This window comes from Telopea speciosissima, chromosome 7 (assembly GCF_018873765.1).
Source record: "Telopea speciosissima isolate NSW1024214 ecotype Mountain lineage chromosome 7, Tspe_v1, whole genome shotgun sequence".
Classification (NCBI taxonomy): Eukaryota; Viridiplantae; Streptophyta; class Magnoliopsida; order Proteales; family Proteaceae; genus Telopea; species Telopea speciosissima.
The window spans coordinates 23,433,019-23,455,338 of record NC_057922.1 but is presented as its reverse complement, the minus strand read 5'-3'; the positions used below and the strand labels follow the sequence as shown (position 1 = coordinate 23,455,338).

The 22,320-nt window shown below is 40.6% G+C and overlaps 1 protein-coding gene across 3 annotated transcripts in view; it reads left to right on the top strand.

Moving 5' to 3' along the window:
* The window catches only part of LOC122667626 (branched-chain amino acid aminotransferase 2, chloroplastic-like), a 51,307-nt gene extending 31,269 nt beyond the window's left edge, over positions 1-20,038 (top strand). For 2 of the 3 annotated variants that reach the window (XM_043863984.1, XM_043863983.1), the window contains exons 6-10: positions 1,868-1,966; positions 3,273-3,389; positions 4,127-4,222; positions 15,198-15,310; positions 19,772-20,038. In XM_043863984.1, coding sequence (XP_043719919.1) covers positions 1,868-1,966; positions 3,273-3,389; positions 4,127-4,222; positions 15,198-15,310; positions 19,772-19,889 — 543 coding nt within the window. In that variant the 3' untranslated portion in view covers positions 19,890-20,038. The remainder of the gene's footprint in view (positions 1-1,867; positions 1,967-3,272; positions 3,390-4,126; positions 4,223-15,197; positions 15,311-19,771) is intronic. The other variant, XM_043863985.1, reaches the window with a different exon arrangement.
* Positions 20,039-22,320: the final 2,282 nt, after the last annotated feature.

Here is a 22,320-nt window from a genome sequence, read left to right as displayed (position 1 = left end):
CACCAAATCCTGAAAAACACAATGAGATGGAAAAAATCAAGGATTTGGTTGGCTCACAGATAAGAAGTTAGTGTTAAACTTTGGAACATGAAGAACAGAGTCGAGGGAAATAGAAGAAGTAACACGGATACTACCCTTACCAAAAATAGAAGAAAGAGAACCATTAGCAACCCTAACCTTTTCCTTACTAGAACAGATAGAGTAGGAGTCATAACACTGAGATATGCTGGTCATATGGTCAATGGCTCCAGAGTCAATGACCCACGAAGAGCCAGTGGAAGAAGCAAGTGTAGAGGCCTGTAAGGTGGAAGCTGAAGAATCTTGCACTGTAGGTGTAAAAGAAGAGCTATCCAGTTATAACATAACCCTGCGAAACATTACAATATCATCTTGAGTGAGAGAACTAGTGTCTGTCTATAGTCTAAATAGATATCCTATAGGTTCAACCTCAGTCATCATAGTGTGTGCTCTGGCTCTTCCTCTCCTGCGGCCATGCATACCAGGTTAACAGCAATAAAGCATCCAACATCTCTTTCTAGTGTGCCCAGATTTCCCACAGTGATCATAGCTGAATCTATCCCTATCATTCCCCCGGGTGGCCCTTGGCCTCTTCTTCCAACCTCTAACATAATGTGGGAACACACGTAGAAAGTGGGGATGATACCCAAACCAAATGGGGAGTACACTCTATCCAAAAAAAAATTATTCCTAATACTCGAAAAAAAAAAAAAGTCCAGCAAGTTGGTAAACACAAAAAACTTGAAGAAAACCAACTCACATACACCCTTCACGATTTAGCTTCTTTCCATGACAACATTTAAGTCCCAAATGATATAACTCACCAACCAATAGCAACCAAACTCACAATACAAAGCATTTCGAGCATAAATAAGGGCAAAAAACACAAATCTGGCGGTACCTGGCAGCTTGGAGGAGGATGGGTTGTGCTCCACCAACTCATCTCTTTAGTAAGCAAGGCCTTGGAGGGTTGAAAGCCACCCCTTGGGCGACTCTAGCGAGCCCAGCCCCATTTCCAAATACTGCTCGATGGAGGAGAAACCAGAAGAGAGGAAAAAACTGGCAGTAGTGACCAAGGGGTTTTTTGCTTCTTCGAATAGTCTTCCCAATCTCCAAACTTCTTCCATTATGCCTTCGAGGTGATGAGAAACTTCAATAGATCTTCTAGATGTGTTTGTTTACATGGTATAGTCTCTATTGGAACCCTCTACTTTTCTAGGGTTCCAAAGAGAGGTGTAAGGGATGTGAAAGCTTGGTCGACTGACTCGACTCTCAAACTACACTCTGATACCAAGTTGTAAATGGTGTAAGGATCGATTCAAGAGAGGAGAGGAGAAGGTAGGAGGTGAGAAAAGAAGAAGAAAAGATGAGGGAAGAAAAGAGAGGAGAAGAAGAGAGAAGGAGATGTGCAACCGAATGTGAGAGAGTAAAGTTTCCTCTCCCCTATTTGATTTACTAACATGAAGAAAAAATTACAAACACTTCCCTAGGGAGGTAAAAGGTTAAAAAGCAAAATTACAACATAAGATAACAAGATACTAAACTAGTTCCCAAACTACCTTTATTACGTAGATTCTAAAACAAAGAGCAATTGTGGCTAATTGGTGATTGGCCACTTCTTATGTTTTTCTAATACTTTAATGTCTTTTACATGACTGATCTATAATAAATTAACTTGAAATTTGTAGGCTGCTTTCTCATTTTTATCTCTTCCCCACCCATGTATATCCCATTTTATTTATTTTTTCTTTATTTTTATGGTCCTCAGCTTTTCTGTATGATACATTCTGTCTTTTTGCAGATATTTCCATTATAGTTATCAATCTTTCCTTTATTTCATTGATTCCAGGAGGGACTAGCACCAATTCATTTGATCGTTGAGAATGAATTCCATCGTGCAACTCCTGGTGGAACTGGAGGTGTAAAGACTATTGGAAACTATGCTGCGGTGAGTTATCCATGTGATGTAGCCTTCTTTCTGATGATTATGCTTGAGTGTCAACATATATCATTGTTTCAGTCTTAGTCCTGGAATATATCTTCAGTTGTGCCTGTGACTATTTAAGTGTATCCAAAATATCAGTTTTAATCCTTAGTATTTCTTATATTGTCTCTGCACATTTTTGCATTTATTTACATCTCCTCATCGAGTCATGCTTTGCATGTCATCAATTTTTTTTTTCAACTCTAGTAAAATTTGACCTTATGAGGGTTGTGGCAATGAATTAGTGGGGTTGAGTTAGTCAGAGTGTAGGATGCTCAACCCGAAGCAAATTTCGAACTGGTTGAGATCAACTGATCTGGGGAAAGAAAATTGGGGCCACTTGTCCAGTGTAACCGGGCCCTTCTCCTGAAAAATTGATTGGATCATGATGGATCAGGTTCAAAGTGCATGAACCCAATCTGAAGTTCTGAACCTGGTGGATTAGCCAGTAAGACACCTGGAAAGGGCAAGAAGAACAAATAGTTTGGGTGAAATATGGGACCCCTAAACATGGGCTGTAAACCCTACCCCCCTCCAGTGGGGAGAGAGGAGTCCAAAACCTTGCCCGTGCTGAAATTCTCTTGGGGACTGTGAAGTTGGTGGACATAAGTCCTGGGTTTTGGGTGGGAATGTTTGTAAATAGAGTTGTCTCTTGTTTATTTTTCTCTCTTGTGGGGTCATCTCTATCATTCAAACTTTTGCGACTTATATACTGTTTGTTTTAAGATATCTTGTGTTTCCTATAAATTTTTTTCTGGTGATGCTGAACTTCTGGGGATAGAATCATAGTGTATGAAGAATGATTGGTTCATGATGGATCTAGCTGGAGATGACCGACTCATAACTGAGCCAGCATGAAAACCTAGAAAATATCAGTAGGGTCGTTATTCATTGAAACTTTGCAATCCCAAACACAAGATGGGTCTAAAATCTTTTTAACTCAAACCACATGGATGTTGATATTAATTTATGAGGAAGTGGGTTTAGCAATTTAAAATATTCAAAGTCTTGCTGAACAGAATAATGAATTTTGTTTGAAATGTATTTCTTTCCTCCTTCAGGAGCAGAGCTTTGTTGTGTATGCAGCAAAATAATGTTTTGTTGTTTATCTGCCCTTTTTTTTGTTGTGTGTTGGGGGGTTGGGACGGGGAACATAGATAACCTGCTTTGTTCAGTAAGAAGTTTCTTTCTTTTTTATTTACTCTATTCATATTATGCTTACTTACCTTTTAGTTCACTCCATTATTTTAATTATTTGACTTTTATGTAGGTTCTGAAAGCACAAAGTGCAGCAAAAGCCAAAGGCTATTCTGATGTCCTGTACCTTGATTCTGTCCACAATAGATATCTGGAGGAGGTTTCCTCTTGTAATGTTTTTGTTGTGAAGGTATACATACTAATTGTCAAAGATTGAGTAATAAATGGGCTCTATGGTTGCTGATTTCTTTCCCTTTAACGTCAAGCATTCCCAGAACTGTTGTTCAGGGAGGATTATTATCTTTTCCTTTATGAAAAATAACTACTGTGAAGAAAATATAGAGGTTACAATACAACAACTCAATAGAGGGAATCATAATTATCCTTATTCTGTAATCAATATATTGTCATTTATTTGAAAAAAAAGAAGGGAAAGAGTTTGAGGCACCCTTAGCAGAAATCAGACTATACCAGGGGCTGTAAATTCTAGTTGTATCCATTCCTTGCTGTTGAGTTTATCATTTGTTCTATACTTGGTTGCATTTATTGGTTAAAGGATCCTTTGATGTCAGTGATAAACTATTTGCTTTCCATATATCAGCATACACAATAGTCGGGAATTTATGAGTTGTTTGCAGAATAGCATGTGCATGTGGTTTCTGTTTCACTGTTGCTTATATTTAGCCTTGAAATGATCTTGTGATTCTCTCCATCATTTCACCGTCACATATCTCAAAATATTTCACTGACATTTATTTCATCTGGTGCTCCATATTTACTCATTTTTCTGAAAGTAGCATATTTGCTTAGGTCATCTGGGCATGGTCAGTGTTCTAGTTCAAAAAAATTATGTCATGGTGTAAGATCTGCTTTCAATACTATGTAGGTCAACTAATTCTTCATCTTTCATTGGTTATGCACTCATAGGATTCAGTTATTTCCACTCCAGCAATAAAAGGGACTATTTTGCCTGGTATTACGCGGAAGAGTATAATTGATGTTGCTCTTAGCCAAGGATTCAAGGTACTTACTTTTGCAGTTATTGATATAGATTCCTGATGAGTAGGAAGCAGATGTAGAATCCAACCCTGTTATGGTATTTGATATTGTATTTTTATTTTATTTTATTTCAGAGAGAGCGGACCTTGGTGCAACGGTAAGGTTGCTCCATTGCGACCTAGTGGTCGCGGGTTCGAATAGGAAAACAGCCTCTCCTCGAAGTGGGGGTAAAAGGCTGCGTACAATATGACCCTCCCCAGACCCTGCAGTGGGGGGAGCCTTGTGCACTGGGTACGCCCTTTTTTAGCTTACTTTTTAAAGTTGGTTCCATTAAGATCACTGATGAGCAAGTGAGCTTTAATTTTAATTCTAGGTCTATACTTTTACGTGATAATCTGATATGTAGTTATTGGTTATAAGTTATAACTTATAAGGTTTTTTGAGTGGACAGTTTGTCTTTTAATGTGTAACACCTTGGTTTGATATATGGAATTCCGAGAGGGCCATAGAGGCCTCTCGATTTTCCACATCAAGCTTTGTGCCCCACCATATATTTGACTCTTCCCCTGTAATTTGAGCTTTTGAAGTGTTTACTTCTTAAGTTCAAATAGAAAAAGGAGGCCTTTTTGTTTTCAAGTGGTGAAGTGCTTCTGGATTAAAATATACCATGAGTAGTACGTGTTGCCAAAATGTGTATCCATTTTGGGAGTCAGCAAAGCTTCCTTAGTGCTGATTCCCTGCCTACGCAGCCAAACTTGGTTAGGTGACTACCTAGTTAACTGCTAGTGAAGCTTTCGTATTTTCAGGAGCAATTGATACAATCTTACTTTTTCATGAACTGTACTTGTATCGGGATTTGGGGGGTGGCAGGAATAATTGTTGTTCCCTTTTTAGTACAAAGGCTTGTTTTTTTATTTTTCTTTTAAATCAAAAGGTAAAATAAAATATTATCTGGCTGTAATCAGAAAATTTTGGCTTTACGAAGATCCTAAACAAATTTTACCGGATCCTCAATGAGAATCCTGCTTTCAAATGGGCCCATTACCTCTTCAAATATTCCAGCATTTCTCTCCCATATGCATTGGCACTACGAAAAGGGAGACTTTCAAAGTCATGTGCTGTAGCAATTGTAAACCAACATTCTCAGCACTTTTTTTGCCCTTCCTCTGGTCCACTCTCACATTCTTCCAATACTGATATTAAGGTGCAGAAAAATCCCTGCCCTCTCCACCAGCTGACGTCGTCCTCATCTGCACTGCAGCCACAAAACTGGCACCTAAAAACCAAATGATTTTCTTCGTCAGCCATTTCAGAACACAACCTGCATTCACACCTTAACCTCCCATCGTCATTCAATTGGGGATTAATTGTTTAGATCTTATCCATACCTGCCTTCACTCCTTAGTGTCCATTGCAGCATAGTTGTCAAGGCGACCCAAGGTGGTGGAGGGGCGCCCTAGGTGTGCATTGTATGCAGTATACAAATGATATAATTATGCATATATGCTACATCAAGAATCAACATTAAGCCCCATCAACAATCAGCATATAAGCTGTATCATTGCAATATGCTAGTAATGATCTAATATGAGAAGTCAACATATAATAAACAAATGAGTATGCATAAGAAAATTCATCGAAAGACAAAGCAATAAACTAAGAGTGTAATAGCATATAATTAAGAAATAGAATATAGAGCATGTACTATGTAAGTATGTATTGAGCCCTACACTAAATTAGTATCAATTTCATGTAGTTTAAAAAATAAAAAAAAGCAGACCCCACAATAAGGCGTCCGCCAGGCCACAAGGTGGGCTTAGGTGTCCAGTGCAATGCCTAAGCAACACCCAGGTGACCAAGGTGGTCGCGTTTCCTGCATCCAATAAAGCGACATCATGCCATGGACTCTCGATTCCACCTGGACTAGGCAACAGCTTGATGACTATGCATTGCAGTACAAAGGTTTGTTTGACTGGGAATAGATCCTTGATCTCTAAACAGTTCTCTTAGGCCAAAAGTTATCTTTATTTAATGAGCCATGCTGTCTGACCTGGATTATTTTTTGAACTATAGGCTCTCAAACGAATCTAAGAGAATGTAATAGATTCTATTATGAGGTGCCCACATTTTGGCAATACCAGCTTTTGCTTCCAAATAAAATCTCTGTATGGCTATTGAGAGTAACTCACTAATCAATCCCTCTCTTTCTGCCGGTGACCCAAGGACCACCACAAGCCCAATTGAAACTGCCATAGAAGTTCCTTTCCCACTGGAATGTCCTTTACGATTGCATGACTGGACTTTCTCCCCAAGTCTTCTTCCTGGCTGTTGAAGGAGTAGCCAGGCTGGCCAAAGGTCTTCCCTCAATGAAAGGAATTGTAATAAGGATTTGCTTAGGAGATGAGCAGTTGCAGATAGGATAGTAGCAATAAAAAAGTTCTGATGATTTGCTCCTGAGCAGTGATACAATAAAACTTTGAATTGACGCAAGAAGAGTCAGGTCATTTTTTTGCCCACTGTAGTCTCCATGACTCTTCTACCAGGTTTTGTCCAAAATCGACTCGACTTGGGTGACATGTCTTTTCATAACCTGTTTGTCCAACCATGATGTCTTTGAGATCCTAAATAAAATTTGTTATCAGAACCTGCACATGGCACTGTCTAACTTGTAGTGAAAGATTCACTGAAAAAGGGTTGATCTCATCTCTATGATAAATGGAGAGCTTAGATGTGTTGGAGGGGAATGCTGGTGTACCAAACTCCTGATAATTCTGAAGTAACTGAACATCCAGCAAGCAATTAGTGGGAAGCTGTGTTAAGTGCTCATATCCATGGGGAGGAAAAGCTGCTGATAATTTTGTGCTGATTTATACAGCCAACTAAAGTGAGATCCAAGGTTTCCGCTTGTGGTTGATAGTCACAAGCCTCGCTACTGGCCCAGAGAGTAACATTGTGGATGAAGAAGGCCCAAGAAGTGGTTCATATGATCAACCTGATGCAATTCAAAGAAGGTACATGTGGATCCTAGGAAATTCAAGCTGCAAGTGATCTTTTTTTTTGGATGAATAAGAATTTCATTACCAAAAGAGAAGGAGAACAAGAGGCCCCGAGGGGAAGAAAGAAAAATAAAAACCAGGCTGTAGCAAAGCTAGCGGCCGGCTGCAACAACAAAAGAAACATTTGAGAGACCCCAGGAATCAACAATGAGTCTGTTCCTTGGGGTGTCAGTACAGCAAGATGGAGGAGCTAGCGAGAGCTTAGCTTTGATTTCAAAGGAAATGGAATCCCAAATCTTTTGAAAGGAGCGAGAGTTGGAGGTCCATTTCCTGATGTTACGCTCCATCCAAATGTGGTTGAGGGCTGCACAAAAAGCTAATTTGCCAGCGGAGTCGCAAATCGAATGGCCGGCGAAGGTCATGTCAATCCAAATCCATTCCCTTGAGAAAGGGAGGATCCTTCTGCGAGCAGGCCAACACTTAGACAAGACTCCTTTCCAGATTGCAGAGGCAGTGGGGCACTCAAAGAAGAGGTGATCCAAGTCTTCAATACCATTCCAGCAAAGGCAATAGGCTGTAGAGACTGGGATCTGTCTAGCACGAAGGAAAGACTGGGTAGGCAAACAATTGTTAAAAATTCTCCAAGCTGTGAAGCAGTGACGAGGGATGTGATGCTTGAACCAAAGAAGCTTGCGCCACGGGACCAGCTGTCCATGCATCCTAATAAGATTCCAGGCAGCCTTGGAAGAGAAAGAGCAAGAGTTGTTTGTCTTCCAAGTAACACAGTCACCTCTAGGGGCAGGCCTTCTGAAAATAGAATGGAGCTCATTCCAGAGAAGGCCAAGAGTGGTAGAGGAGGTAGGAGGAGGAGCCCAACCGTCTTGATCAATGATATCAGCCACTAAAGAGAGTCTGTTGAGACCTGAAGCATAAATGGATCTCGGGGTGACCATGTGTAAGAGGATTCCCATGGGGTGCCAGTGGTCTAACCACAAGTAAGAGGAGAGGCCATCGCCATTGCTGGAGCGGATGGTATGTAGAACCAGATGTCGGCTGGCAAGGATCTTACGCCAAACCCAAGAAGCATCGGGAGAGGCTGAAGCAGTCCAGATAGAGTCTTGGCGAAGCAAGCCAGAGTATAACCAGTCAACCCAAATACTTTTCTGCTTGGAGGCAATCTTCCAAATGAGCTTGATAATACCTGCAGAGTTCACTTCTTTTATTCTACGAATACCAAGACCACCTTCTTTTTTTGGAAGACACACAGCTGCCCAACTAATTGGATGAAGGAATCTAGAAGAATCCTTTCCCTTCCAAAGAAAAGCAGCCAAGAGAGCCTCCAGGGATTTTATAACCGATTGTGGGAGACCAAAGATACCAGACCAGAATATATAGGAAGATTCTAGGAATGATTTGATGAGAACCGCTCTCCCAGCATAGGATAAGAGCTTACTCTTCCAAAGTTGGAGTCTCTTCCTAATAAGATCAAGCATAGGGGTACAGTGGTGGGTTGAAAGTCTTGCCGGAATTAGAGGAAGCCCTAGGTATTTGACTGGAAGGTGACCTTCAAGAAAACCTGATTTCTCCAAGAAGGCAGCTTTGTCTGACTCAGGCGCCCCTGCAAAGAACATCAAAGACTTGGCCAGATTGATGCGCAAACCTAAAAGCTCATGGAAGTGCTGAAGGCAAAGCAGAATAGACTCAAGCGAGCTGATCGAGGCCTTGGAGAAGAACATCAAGTCATCAGCAAAGGCCAGGTGAGTAAGCTTAAGGGCTTTGCACTTGGGCATCGGAGAGATAAGCAACTGGTCATTGCAAATCTAGATATCTCTAGAGAGAACTTCCAAGGCCAAAGTAAATAAATAAGGGGAGAGCGGGCAGAACCATGCTCTAGCTGCAAGTGATCTTCATTGGCTTACAGCCATCGAACAGTAGTTTGGTTGGCATGACATGCGGAATATAGAAGGATTCACTCGCAATGATGTTCATTGAAATATGGTCGGTTGGAGCAGAACAATTGCTTAAGGAACAAGGATAGTTGCCTGTTTCTACTTGGAAGGCCTTGAAAGCTCACTTTAGGGACTAGTATCTGTCCCCCAATTATGAAGACGAGTAATTCGTGGTTACTCTTTACAATTGGTGTTGTAATGGGTATAAGGGTAGAATTGTACTATTTGTTATATGGCTATTTTGGTCTTATTTTTATTCTGGAATGTTCTCCTTTACATTATAAATAAAGAGGGACCGTGTCACATTACACAAGTCTGATTTTTCCCCATTCACAAACATGGTATTAGAGAAGGATCATCCTGGGAATCCACAACCCTAGTCGATCCATCTATCTCCCTCTTCTCTCTTTTTTTCTCATTACCAGCACCATCACCACCATCGCCTAGCCCTTCCGCCACCATCTAAGCCTACCGCTGCTTCACCCTACTACCTCCCTCTCCTTTCCACGCCATAGTTATCAAGGCGTCGCCATGGTGATGCCATGGTGTCCAGGCTCTTTGGACGCCTAGGCGGGCACCTTGCTTTTTGACCCTCTAAAACGCCATGGCTGCCTTCCCGCCTTGATAACTATGTTCCACACTCCCGACGGCTCTCCCTTGTCTTCTAGCGACATCGAGAGCCAGCGGGAGCACCTCCATCTCACCGCAACCCTCAGTGGCTCCTTTTTAAACCACCAAGGGCCCTTTTTTTCCCTCCTTTGTTCTATTGGCTCTTTTTCCATAATACGATGAAGTAGAGAGAGCCTGCAATATTTTTTTTGTGTGTGATCTTCTTCTTGGAATTGTACTTGGAATCAATTTAGGCATATTGATGCCTGATTTCTAATGTGTTGGTGATCCTAGGGCAACTCCCTGTTGGTTGCAATTTTTTTGGGGAGATTTCTATCCTTTTTCTCTCCCTTGTGATTAACAGCCACACGCTCTAATATGCCTGGGACTTCTGAGATCTTTTTAGCATCTACTGGGATGGATGCTTCTCCTCATGAAAATTATTTCTCTTTCCCAGATTGTTCAGTTAAGTTGGATGGCACAAAATATTTAATGTGGTCAAGCTCGTGCTATATTTCCATTGGCTCCCGTGGATTTTATGGGCACTTTAGCAGTGATACTGTGAAGCCCACTTCTGTCGGAGCACTTTTTGACAAGTGGGAGTGTGAGAATAATTCGGTTAGGGCTTTCCTCATCAATTTTATGCAACCACAAATTGCCAATGCTTATCTTCTTGATTTGGCCGTCAAGATTTGGAAAGCTGCTCAAGATATATATTCCTAAGTTGGGAATGATGTTCAAGCCTATGAACTACAAAAAGGTACATGACCTGAAACAAAGGACCTCACTTTGGCACAGTATTACGCTGAATTCGCAGTCTGTGGCAAGATCTGGATTTTTATGAAGAGTTTCATGCTACCACAACAGTTGATGCAACCAATTTCAAAATGCGGGAAGACAAGTTGCGTGTTTATGATTTCTTTGGTCTCAATGTTGAATATGACCAGGTCCGTGCTCAAGTGCTAAGCCGTACGCCCTTTTCTACCATAGTTATTAAGGCGCCTACCAAGGCGATCGAGGGGGTAAGAAACAAAGGCGACAAGGTGTTGCCTAGGCAACTAAGGCGAGAGGAAGGCGTCTGGACGCCTAGGAGATGCCTTGACACTTATGTTTCCTACTGTTGAGCAGGCTTGTTCTATGATCCAACTGGAGGATAGCCGTCGGCATGTTATGCTCCCACAACCCACATCGGCAACCCCGGAGGCGATCTACCCTTTTTCTGGGAATCAGCCCCGTGGTGTAGCCCCCCATACTAATGGCTCCTCATCTGAAAAACCCCCTTGGAAGTGTGACTATTATGGGAAGGAGCGCCACACCAAAGAATATTGCTAGAAATTACATGGCAAGCCAGTTGATGCATCCAGTCGTGGTCGTGGCCGTGGGAACTCAAACCAGGCCAACCACTGAACCTGCTCCTCCAGCTGCCGCTGCTGCTGCATCCAACTCTACTTTGTCTCCTGACGAGCTTACTGCTTTTCGTCGCCTTCTTTCTCGCATGGATCAGCCAACTTCGGCTTCTTCTGCTACTATTGCTTCCCCTGCTAGTCCTCACAGTGCCAATTCAGGTATTTATTTTGCCGGTCATGGTATGTCTATTCCACCACTCCTTGGATTATTGATTCCGGCACCTCTGACCACATGATTGGTTTCCTTAATTTATTTTTTCAATGTTCTCCATGATCCGGAAAAGAGAAGGTTTGAGTTGTTGATGGATCTCTCTCGCCTATTGTTGGGAAAGGGTCCATCAAATGTTCTCCCTCCTTATCTCTTTCCTCTGTTTTACATGTTCCAAAATTTTCAACTAACCTCTTATCTATTAGCAGCCTTACTTCCAATCCCAATTGCAAAGTCACATTTTTTCCTTCTCATTGTGTTTTTCAGGATCTGATGACAGGGGCAGCGATTGCTCTAGTAGGGTACACAACGGCCTATATCTGCTTGATGAAGACACCTCTCGGCTTTCTGGTCAGGCTGTTTAGACACTTTCTCCTGCTAGTTCGGATTTGCTACAGTGGCATAAGCGTTTAGGACATCCTCCCTTAGGGACTTTAGCCTGTTTATTTCCTTCTTTTTAGCATTGTAAATCGAGTGAATTTTTCTGTGAGGCTTGTGTTTTGGCCAAACAAACTCGATCTATTTTTTCTAGTTCAAATAATAAAAGTGCCACTTCTTTTTCATTAATCCACTCTGATATTTGGGGATCCTGTCGTGTTACATCTATTAATGGTCTTCGTTGGTTCGTTACTTTTATTGATTGTCACTCTAGGACAACTTGACTGTATTTAATGAAAACTAAGGGCGGAGTTTTTTCTTGTTTCCAACGCTTCCATCGTATGTTTCAGCCCCAGTTCACTGCCACCATTAAAATCCTTCGCAGTGATGATGGGCGTGAATACATGGAGAGTTCATTTCAGTCCTACCTTGCTGCCCATGGCATCTTACATCAAACTAGCTGTGTTGACACACTTGCCCAGAATGGTGTTGTCGAACGGAAAAACTGGCATCTTCTAGAGGTTGCCCGTTCCCTTATGTTCGACCTACATGTTCCTCCCCAATATTGATGTGATGCAGTGTTGACCACGGCCTTCCTCATCAATCTCATGCCCTCTCACGTGCTTGCTTTTCGTTCTCCCCTAGATGTTCTTCAAGGGTCCTCTACCTTTCCCATCCCTACTAAGGTTTTTGGTTGTGTTTGTTATGCTTGTATTCACCATTCCCCTGGGAAACTTGACCCTCGTGGTCTACTCTGCCACCCAGAAGGGATACAAATGTTTTCACCCTCCTAGTTGTCATTGGTTTTTGACAATGGATGTGTTTTTTCATGAGTCTGTGCCTTATTACTCTACGTCTCCTCTTCAAGGGGAGCTTTCTACTACTTCTCAGGAAGATGAGTCGCCTCTATTGTCCTCTCCCGTTCTTCTAGATCCTTCAGTTCCTTATATGCAAGGGGAGCTTGTACCACAAAACACTACTATACAACCAGAATTACAGGTGTATGTTCGGAAGCAGCAGAAGAGCTTGTTGCGCTGCCTATTGCACCCCTACCAAGTCAACCTGCACCCCTTGAACCCGATCCGGGTCCCACTTTGGAAGGTAATAATTCTCCCGCTCCTGTTATTGATTCTTTGGCTGATCCTACTCTTGATCCCACACTTTGACTTACCTATTGGTGTTCGTGAAGGTACTCGATCCTGCACTATTCATCCTATTGCTAAAGTTTTTTCTTATAATTCTCTTTCTCCATCCTACTTCACTTTTGTGTCTTTTCTTTCGTCCGTTTCTATTTCCGAGAAATGGCACGATGCTCTTTAGGAGCCAAAGTGGAAGGCAACTATGGCAGAAGAGATGCAAGTTTTGCAGAAAAATGATACATGGGATCTTGTTAGTCTTCCTCCTCACAAGAAGACAATTGGCTGTAAGTGGGTCTATACTATCAAGCAGAAGATTGATGGGACAGTTGATAGATATAAGGCAAGGCTTGTTGCCAAGGGCTTCACACAGACATATGGACAGTTGATAGATATAAGGCAAGTACCATCCGTGTACTTCTCTCCATTGCTGTGAACATGGGATGGGACTTACAATAGTTGGATGTAAAAAATGCCTTTCTTCATGGGGAGATTTAAGAAGAGGTATATATGGATGTTCCTCTAGGATTTTATTTTCCTAAAACTCGGGGAAAGGTGTGTAAGCTGAAACATGCATTGTATGGGTTGAAGCAGTTACCACGGGCCTGATTTGGGAGATTTCACAGAGCTATGGTGTCAGCTGGTTACACTAAGAGTAATGCTGACCACACTTTTTATCAAGCGATCTAGTTGTAAGATTGCTGTTCTGATTGTATATGTGGGAGACATTGATGTCTTTGGTGATGATGTGGATGAGATTACGCCCCTAAAGGAGTACTTGGGCACTGAGTTTGAAATCAAAGATCTGGGACAGCTTCGTTATTTTCTTGGCATTGAGGTTGCAAGATCTTCCCGTGGAATATTTCTGTCCTAGTGGAAGTACACTCTTGATCTTTTGTCAGATACAGGGCTTTTGGGCTGTAAACCGACTGACACTCCTATTGATGCAAATGTTCCTCTTCGAAGTACAGAAGGTGAACATGTAGATAAAGAAAGATATCAGCGATTAGTTGGCCGGCTGATTTATCTTGCTCACACCCTTCCAAACATTGACTATGCTGTTAGCCTAGTAAGTCGGTACATGCATGACCCATACTCTACACATATGGAGGCTGTTTATCGTATTCTCCATTATTTGAATTCTGCTCCAGGCTGCGGGATTCTTTTCTCTCCTCACAACCATCTTCGGGTCGAAGCCTTTATTGATGCAGATTGGGCTGGTTCACCTGATGATCGTAGATCTACAACTGGTTATGGAACTTTTGTGGGAGGTAATCTTGTTACTTCGAGAAGCAAGAAACAAGCTGTTGTGGCCCGTTCTAGTGCTAAAGCAGAGTCTTGTGCTATGAGCCTATGACACATGGTATTTGTGAGCTCTTATGGCTCCACGGTCTTCTACTAGACTTGGCGATTCCTGTTAAACTTCCTATGATGCTCTACTGTGATAGTAAATCTGCCATCAGCATTGCTCACAATCCAGTGCAACATGACAGAACTAAGCACGTGGAGATTGACTGTCACTTTATCAAGGAAAAGCTCGAGTCTGGTCTTATTTGTGTTCCCTTTGTACATACCCATGATCAATTAGCTGATGTTTTTACCAAGGGACTTAGTAGTAAAATTTTTCATTCTATTGTTTCCAAGTTGTGCATGTGTGATATCTATGCACCAACTTGAGGGGGAGTGTTGTAATGGGTATAAGGATAGAATTGTCTTATTTGTTATAGGGCTATTTTGGTCTTATTTTTATTCTAGAATTTTCCTTTACATTATAAATAAAGAGGGACTGTGTCACATTAGACACAAGTCTGATTTTTCCCCATTCACGAACAATTGGCATCATCCGTTTTGTGCAAGCAATCTCAGGACCAATTCATGGTGCACAATGATCTATGTACATGAGGGATTTTTAGGCCCACTGCATGGTGAGTGATGATCTCTGTAGATGAGGGACATATCTAATGTTACCAGACTAGTCAATGGATTCTGTAGAGATTGCAAAATCTTCTTCCTTCCACTGTGTCATTTTTTGTGATGTGGTTACTAACTTACTATTTGATGTCTGGTTGCAAGTTTACAACACTCTCTGATTTTCTGTACCGTGTTTTTCCACTGCTTTTGTATTGGTTAAGGATACACATTTTTTTTTTTTACTACCCTATTATGGCTTGTCTTGGGCCCAGTAACAGTTCAATTCATTTTTGCTGCCTTTCACAAAATTTATACCTGTTATTTGAAGATAGGACTCAATTTTCTTCCGAGGTGGAAAATGGATTATGATAATGCTTTTCCGAGACATTTATTTGCTATTGTGCAGGTTGAGGAGCGCCTTGTATCAGTGGAGGAGTTGCTTGATGCTGACGAAGTTTTCTGTACAGGAACAGCAGTGGTTGTGTCACCTGTGGGAAGCATAACCTACCTTGATAAAAGGTAAATTTCTTGTTCAGATTCTGTAGTTTTTTAATCTGTTCATTGGTTTCCTCCCGTGCACTCAATTCTAGTGTATTTTTCCCCCTATTTCATGGTCATATGAAGGGAGGCTTGTGTTGATGGCCAGCAAATCTGCCACATGGCAACTTAGTTGGCTTTGAAATATTGTGGACATGCCCACTTAACCATCTATCTGTTTGATAATTTTCAGCCTCTTGCATTTTCCTATGTGGAGATATGGAACTTTGAAAATATGTTGAAAAATCCAAGCTAATATTTTGCAACATTCAACGTACACAATTTAAACCTTAAAAATAGTCGGTCATATGGTTGAATTGGGACCTTGGTTTGATAAATGGCGAATCCATGGGGTTGACAATCCAGTGGTTGGTGTGGCAAGTTGAGCCCTCCACAAGCCTCAAAAAAGGGTGACTGTCAAGGCAAGCCCTTGATGGCTGTGAAGACAATGCCTCCCACCAACATGTTTGTTCTGTAAATATCTTTTTGAAAGTTTTTTATGGTAAACTAGCCAATTCTTTTTTTAGTGAACTGTGGAACCTAAATGAGAAACTGCAACATTTGTTGGGCCGCCAACTTGCAGACCTTCCCCTCATCTCCAGTTCAAGGTCCTACAAAAGGATCTTCTCTATAAACTCTGCCCATTGTAACCAACAGAGAGGGCTCTTGTTGGTCAACTAAATAATTGAAGGCCCCACCTTGGATTAGCCATGTGTCAAGTTTCATGCCCAGCTTCACCATATGATCTACCATGTATTGGCGTATTCCCATATTATTTTCAATGGTTGATTGAAGTTGTCCAAAATTAATTTTTCAACAAATTTTGTAAGTTTATATCTCCATGTGGGAAAATGAGATTTGATCAAATGATTATGTGGACAACACAGCCCCAAATTTTGCGACCCAACAGCTGACACATGGAAAAAAATTAGGGCCATCCAGAGAAGCTTTCTCTAGACACAGCTGTGCCGAAAAATGGCTCGAGTCTTTATGATAAATGTGATATGTTAAAATGTATAACGTGAAGGGGACTCTATTGGCTGTTGGGTTCATTGCTATTAATGATGATAGAGGGAATGTCCCTGTCGTGATATGTTTATGGTTAATCTCCTTGTGTGTTATGTTTTAGTTTCCTTATTAGTTTGTCACTAGTGCTGTACTTGTACTCTTAGTAGGATTCCTACTTAGAGTCTGTCTATTAGCTACTAGATAGATATATAAATAAAGCTGGAGGACCACGATACATTACATTCTGCATCTAGTAAACAAATGTGCAATTTTGCCAGAAAGACTCTTCCGAAAGTTGGTTGGCCAAAAGAAAGAGCTCTGTAAACAAATGTGCAATTTTGCACTTGGAAGGAAGCAGATTTAACTGCTGCATGATAATCACATCAATCTAAAAGAATCTTTAGCATTTATATGAAGGTGAGTAGAGATCCTTTTCATGTATGATCAAGGCTGAGGGGGATGAACTTATCCAATCTATATCATAATGGTAATATTGAGGAGGTAATCGAGGAGCAGGGTTACATGTTATATCTTTTCAGCAACATCTGTTTTGAGTGTCTACAAAATATAAAATTCAGAGATCCAGTTACTTCCAGAAGTTCCTCTTGTCATACCTTTTGTTGAAAAAACAGTTAGTATATCAGAACAAAAAATGTAGTGAGCTCTATAGGAGGTTATATCGAAAGGTGAAACTTTGCTAAAAGAGTAGCTGGAAAGATTGCAGAGATCCCATGATGCATGAGATGACCATGACAATGGCTAGATGCATTTAGAGAAGGTGCTGAGGTGGCTCTTAAGACATTTAGCTATTCAAATCATTAGGACATGGGGTACATTGTTGAATAATATTTAAAAATTCATGTGGTTTGGTTGATGCTTCATTATTAAGATAGCTCTGAGTTATAGGAGGAAGCTGTTGAAATCTGAAAAAATATAGAAAATCTGGGAAGATGTTCGCACTAACTAGAATGCCTAATCATTTGCATTAAGGTTATTTTCATTGTATTAAAAAAGTGACATGGAGGATTTGTTGGCAGAGCCTGATGCAGTCAGAAATTTAAAAGCTCCTTTTTATGTTTTAGCTGTCCCACTTCCTCTTAAAGCTCTGTAATTATGTGGCCTCTAAAATGGAACCTTTTCGTCTAAGTGGTTAACCGTGGGAGCAAGTCATTCTCCATACCAACCTTGACGTGGATAAGTCACCTAGAGGGCATATGTTTTTGGAGATAACCCTTGGGATGGGTTATATATGTATTGGGCCTTTGATTCCATGTGTTTCCTTTGTAATGGGCCACTTTAATGTGCCTAAAGTGTGGGTACTAGGGAGTTATACGGGATTGAGCTTAGTAGTGGCTTATTTTCATTCCTAGTTCAAGTAGGAATAGTTATTTATTAGTTGTGTTTTTTATTTCAGCAACATTGTAATACTATTATTCACACTAGGAGTTGGTTTTTTAGTTTCATAGTTTGATTAGGAGTTCAATTTTCAGTCTATATAAACAATGTAAGGCTCACAAGGCCAGATATGATTTGATCAATTAAAGTTTTGAGTGCCTTTTAGCCTTGAGAATCTGTGAGAGTCAGATTGGGTGAGATACCCTGGCCTGCGATAGGCTTCTTTCCACCTGAGATATGTTTCTTCCCCCTTCTCTGTTCTACCACAACCTACATCCTAATCTGAGATCTGATCAACAACTGTTGCTGCTGGTTGGAGTTCGATCACTGCATTCAACAGATTTAATTGCCTTTTCCAACAACATACTCCAATCCACAGGTGAATTCGAAAGAGTGTTAATCTCTGGTTTACAAAACTTGTGGGTGCTCTGTTTTCAGCGTATAGTTAATCTTTGATTATTTTCAAACCCTTGGACTGTTTGCTGAGAAACTTTAAGATATTAAAGGCCTCCCCTAGGGTGCAACTCGACCTGGGTTTGGAGTCCTTTGGATCTGTTATTTGCCTGTTATTAGAAAATCACTTCAAACCTGCAAATCTGGGATTTTAGATTTTTGTTTTCTTAATTACTTAATATATAGCCATCTGATTGAGTTATAATCTTGGGGGTTTTACTAGCTTACCTAGTCCAATAATTGTTCCAAAGCCTAGAGGAATCTGCTGGATTGATTGAGTTTAATTTGAGTTTTACTATTTCTGGGATCTCTGTGCGTGAGATCGCTGTTATTCAAATTACTCCCAAAACGTCTATCAGACCATTCCCATCTTTTGGAGGGTTCTTATCCTTCCTATTAACTAATGTTTCCTATAGTTTGGTGTTATTCTGAGAAGTTTTGAGCTCTCAGACAATTTTTGAGTTTCTATCTAAAAAGGGGTTTTGACTTGGGAATTGGGATCCTATCCAGGAGGGTTTTAGAGTTGTTCCAACCTCAAACCTGTTATTCATGCATGCACTAAAAAAAAGTGCAAAACGATGTTGGAGGCTGGCTGAATGAAGCAGATAGTGCTGAGGGTTAGATATGGATTTTAGGGTCTCAATATTCTAGGTTGGATATAGGTGGGATACGAATTGTTCTCGCCAATTGTTGAGGGTTCTAATGGGAAGATTGGTAATATCTTCTCAAGGTCCATTTTGTGGGTTCTGTTGGAAATGGATGTTTTGGAAAGATTACATTGCCTTGAATGGGGCTGATATTATCTATTTTTATTTTTATTTTCATTTTTCTCCCATCTTTTAATAACATTAAAAATGGAATTCCAAGAAAGATAAATGTGCACAACTATCGTTTGGTAGGTACACCCTTATATATCGTGGAATTAGACAAGTAGTGAAGAAAAACAGTATATAGAAGGAAACTATTGAGTTTTTTACTTTTTTGTTTTGCCGACTTAGCCAAAAACATAGTTGTCAAGGTGTTCTAGGCAGGCACCTTGACAACTAGGGTCGCCTTGGTTGCGTGGGCAGGTGCCTTGGTCGCCTTGTCGGTGTCGTCTTCCGTCAAGGCCCCCCTCCAAGCCTTGAGTCGCCGATGCCATGAGAACTATGGGAAAAAAAAAAGATAATTCATAAAACGAGGATTATAGTTGATTGGACAAGGTATGGGAAAAGAGGGTATGATTTGAAGTTAAATGGTCAGGGACTTGAAATTGGGAAACATAGAAGTCAAGAATTCATAATTAGCAGAACCCTCAGATTGATTACTGTGCTCTGGTTACATGATGACTGCTGAAAGGAATATTTCAACATCTTATTTATGGGTATTTTATGATAAAGAAACACTTCCCCCTTCAGGCTTTGTGCTACATACTTTCATGACAAAGTCATCCTTAAACAACTTATTGTCATAGGTTATGCATACGGTTTAGTTTTTGAAGAGTTTATGTGACGCTTGTAATAGACTTCACTTTTAGTTCAACGTGTCCAACTCCTGCATGAGGAAGTGTGTTGATATTATATGAATCTTGTCTTCTATTTTTTTCAGGGTGTCCTATGGAGATAGAAAAGTAGGTGCTGTGTCTCAGCAACTCTATACAGCGCTTACAAGTCTACAGGTGGGTCTTTCAGAGGACAAAATGGGTTGGACTGTTGAGTTGAAGTAAGCAGTACAGAATTAACCTGTTAATTTGTTTGCATTTTACATTTGTGAAAGCCTCTCTGTTACCATGGAGTGAACAATATTCAGTTTTTATTATTTACTTGACAGTCTGGGACTTAAAGTTCAATATTCAAGAGTTTTGAATTCATTTCACTAGTCTTGCAGAAAGGGCGTTAGATTTCATATTCGTTTATGCTTTTCACTTGCTTGTATTCATGTTTTTTTTTTCTTTTTGTTGGTAAGAACTTCCTTATATTCATTTACATGCTAAAGCATATGAGACTAATGACTGATCTATAAGATAAATAAATAAAATAATGGCACAAGATTGAAGCACCAAGAATGAAGGTCTTCGACCTGACTTTATCAAGCCATTTGGCACGCACAGTTCCATGCTTTTAATGGTCACTTTTTGACCATGTGGGCACTGCACTGACACTCTCCTACCTGACCATATGGATCTTAGATGAAATGGTTTTTCGCACATTGATTGGTGAGGGGTAGAAGATTCCCCCCACACTGCTGGCATGGAAAACCTGCTCTCATATAAATATTATATTATATGCGATAAAATTGTACAGTATTGGCATGTTTTGTATTTTTTTTGGGGAAAAAGAACTGTCCGGGAGTGTAGCCTACTCAGGCACTCCCATGAGTTTATCTCTCTTCTCCATATGAAAAGGCAGCTCTGCCCCCTTGTTATAAGGAGAAGAGAGATAGACACATGGGAGTGTTGGCCGGTCAAACAATTGTTTCCCTGTTTTTTTTTATTTAAACTTTTTACCAACATGTTTGGAATTAAAGTCTCCTCCTACACATCATTAGACTTTTTATATCCAAAGTGAAATGTTGAACTGAATTAAGTGGTTTGCAAGAAAAGTCGATAATTTTCAGTTTTATTATAGCTTCCAATCAAGGCGGCTGTCTACCCAGATCATATCAGTCCTACTTGATCCCCGGCTCGATATCGATGTGTGTTGAGGAACCCAATGTAACTATTAATAAGTAGGGTAGGTTTGTGTGATGGTCTTACCTGTATCTTCCAAGGGATGGGCAGGTAATCACGAGGGTTTAAGAATCTGAATTTGACCAAGCCGGGGATCAGGTAGGACTGATATGATCTGGCTGATCCTATAAAAAAATATTATGTTATGATCCCATTTATCCCACATCGATTGTATGGAAAACTTAATGTGGGTTGATAAGTTCTTGGGTTTTCTTATCTTGTAAGCTAATTTATGAAGTTGAGTTCTTCCATGCTCATATTAGTGGTATTAAAACTAGCACCATGTCTCTCAGGTGCAATCGTACGGCTTGAGTGGTGATGTTGGTATTGCAGTGCAGAGTATGGTGGAATATTACGAATTCATTTATTCCACATCAATTGTATGAAAAATTTATTGTGGGTTAATAAGTTCTTGAGTTCTCTTATCTTGTAAGCCGTTTTATGGGGTTGAATTCTTCCATGCTCGTGTCATATTATTAACGAATTATTCCATAAACATGATAGGTGTGTCCAATATGTAGCATCATGATAGACATGTGTCATCATCATGTGATTAAAAGAACCAGTTATTCAGAGGAGTACTAGGAAAAGAATAGTCAGAAAGGAGGGAGGAGACGGATGTATCAGAGGTGTTGCAGAGAGAGAGAGAGAGAAAAGCCGAAGGAAGGGACGAAGAGTGAGTTGCAAGAGATGGGGAAGGGGAGGGAAAGGGAGACAGAGGGGCAGCCCTTGGTCCTAGGGAATACTGATTCAAATGTACGGCCAGTCCTCAATTAAGCCAAAAAGTGGCTGATTCTAGTCAATTCAAGTTGATTCATATTAGAATTGGCCATGATCGATCCGGATTCAGATCCCAAGTTTTAAAACCCTGATTATCACCTTTACCGTACAGATTCAATAAAGATTTACCTTTACCCATACCCTAAAGTAGGATTGAAAATTTGGCCTGTAAAGCCTACCTAGGGCTTGCCCAACATATTCTGGAATTGGATGGGGATTTGCAACCCATAGGCTATGCTAGGAATGAACAATCCGTGTACCAAATCAGACAAGCTTGGCTTAGGGTTGAGGCATCGGACCTAACCCATATCCCTAGTCATTATATATATGGGAGAAAGAAGCATATCATATCGGATTTTAATCTTCTCTAATTCCCTAAATTGTGCAGTGCGGTAGTTTGGAGTGGAGATTTTGGCACATAGCAGCTCGGACATCCAACGGTCTGAATTCATTGATTTCTATTTTTTTTTCTTTTTTTTTTTGTTGAGCTTGGTACAATTGGATGTCTGAGCTGTCACGTGTTGACATCTTCACCCTGAACTGCTGTACTGCATAGTTTTACGGAATTGAAGGATTATTTTCCATATCTTGTTAGAATGTATATTTCACACTGGCATTTTCTCCCTTATATTCTGATCATGTGAATTTC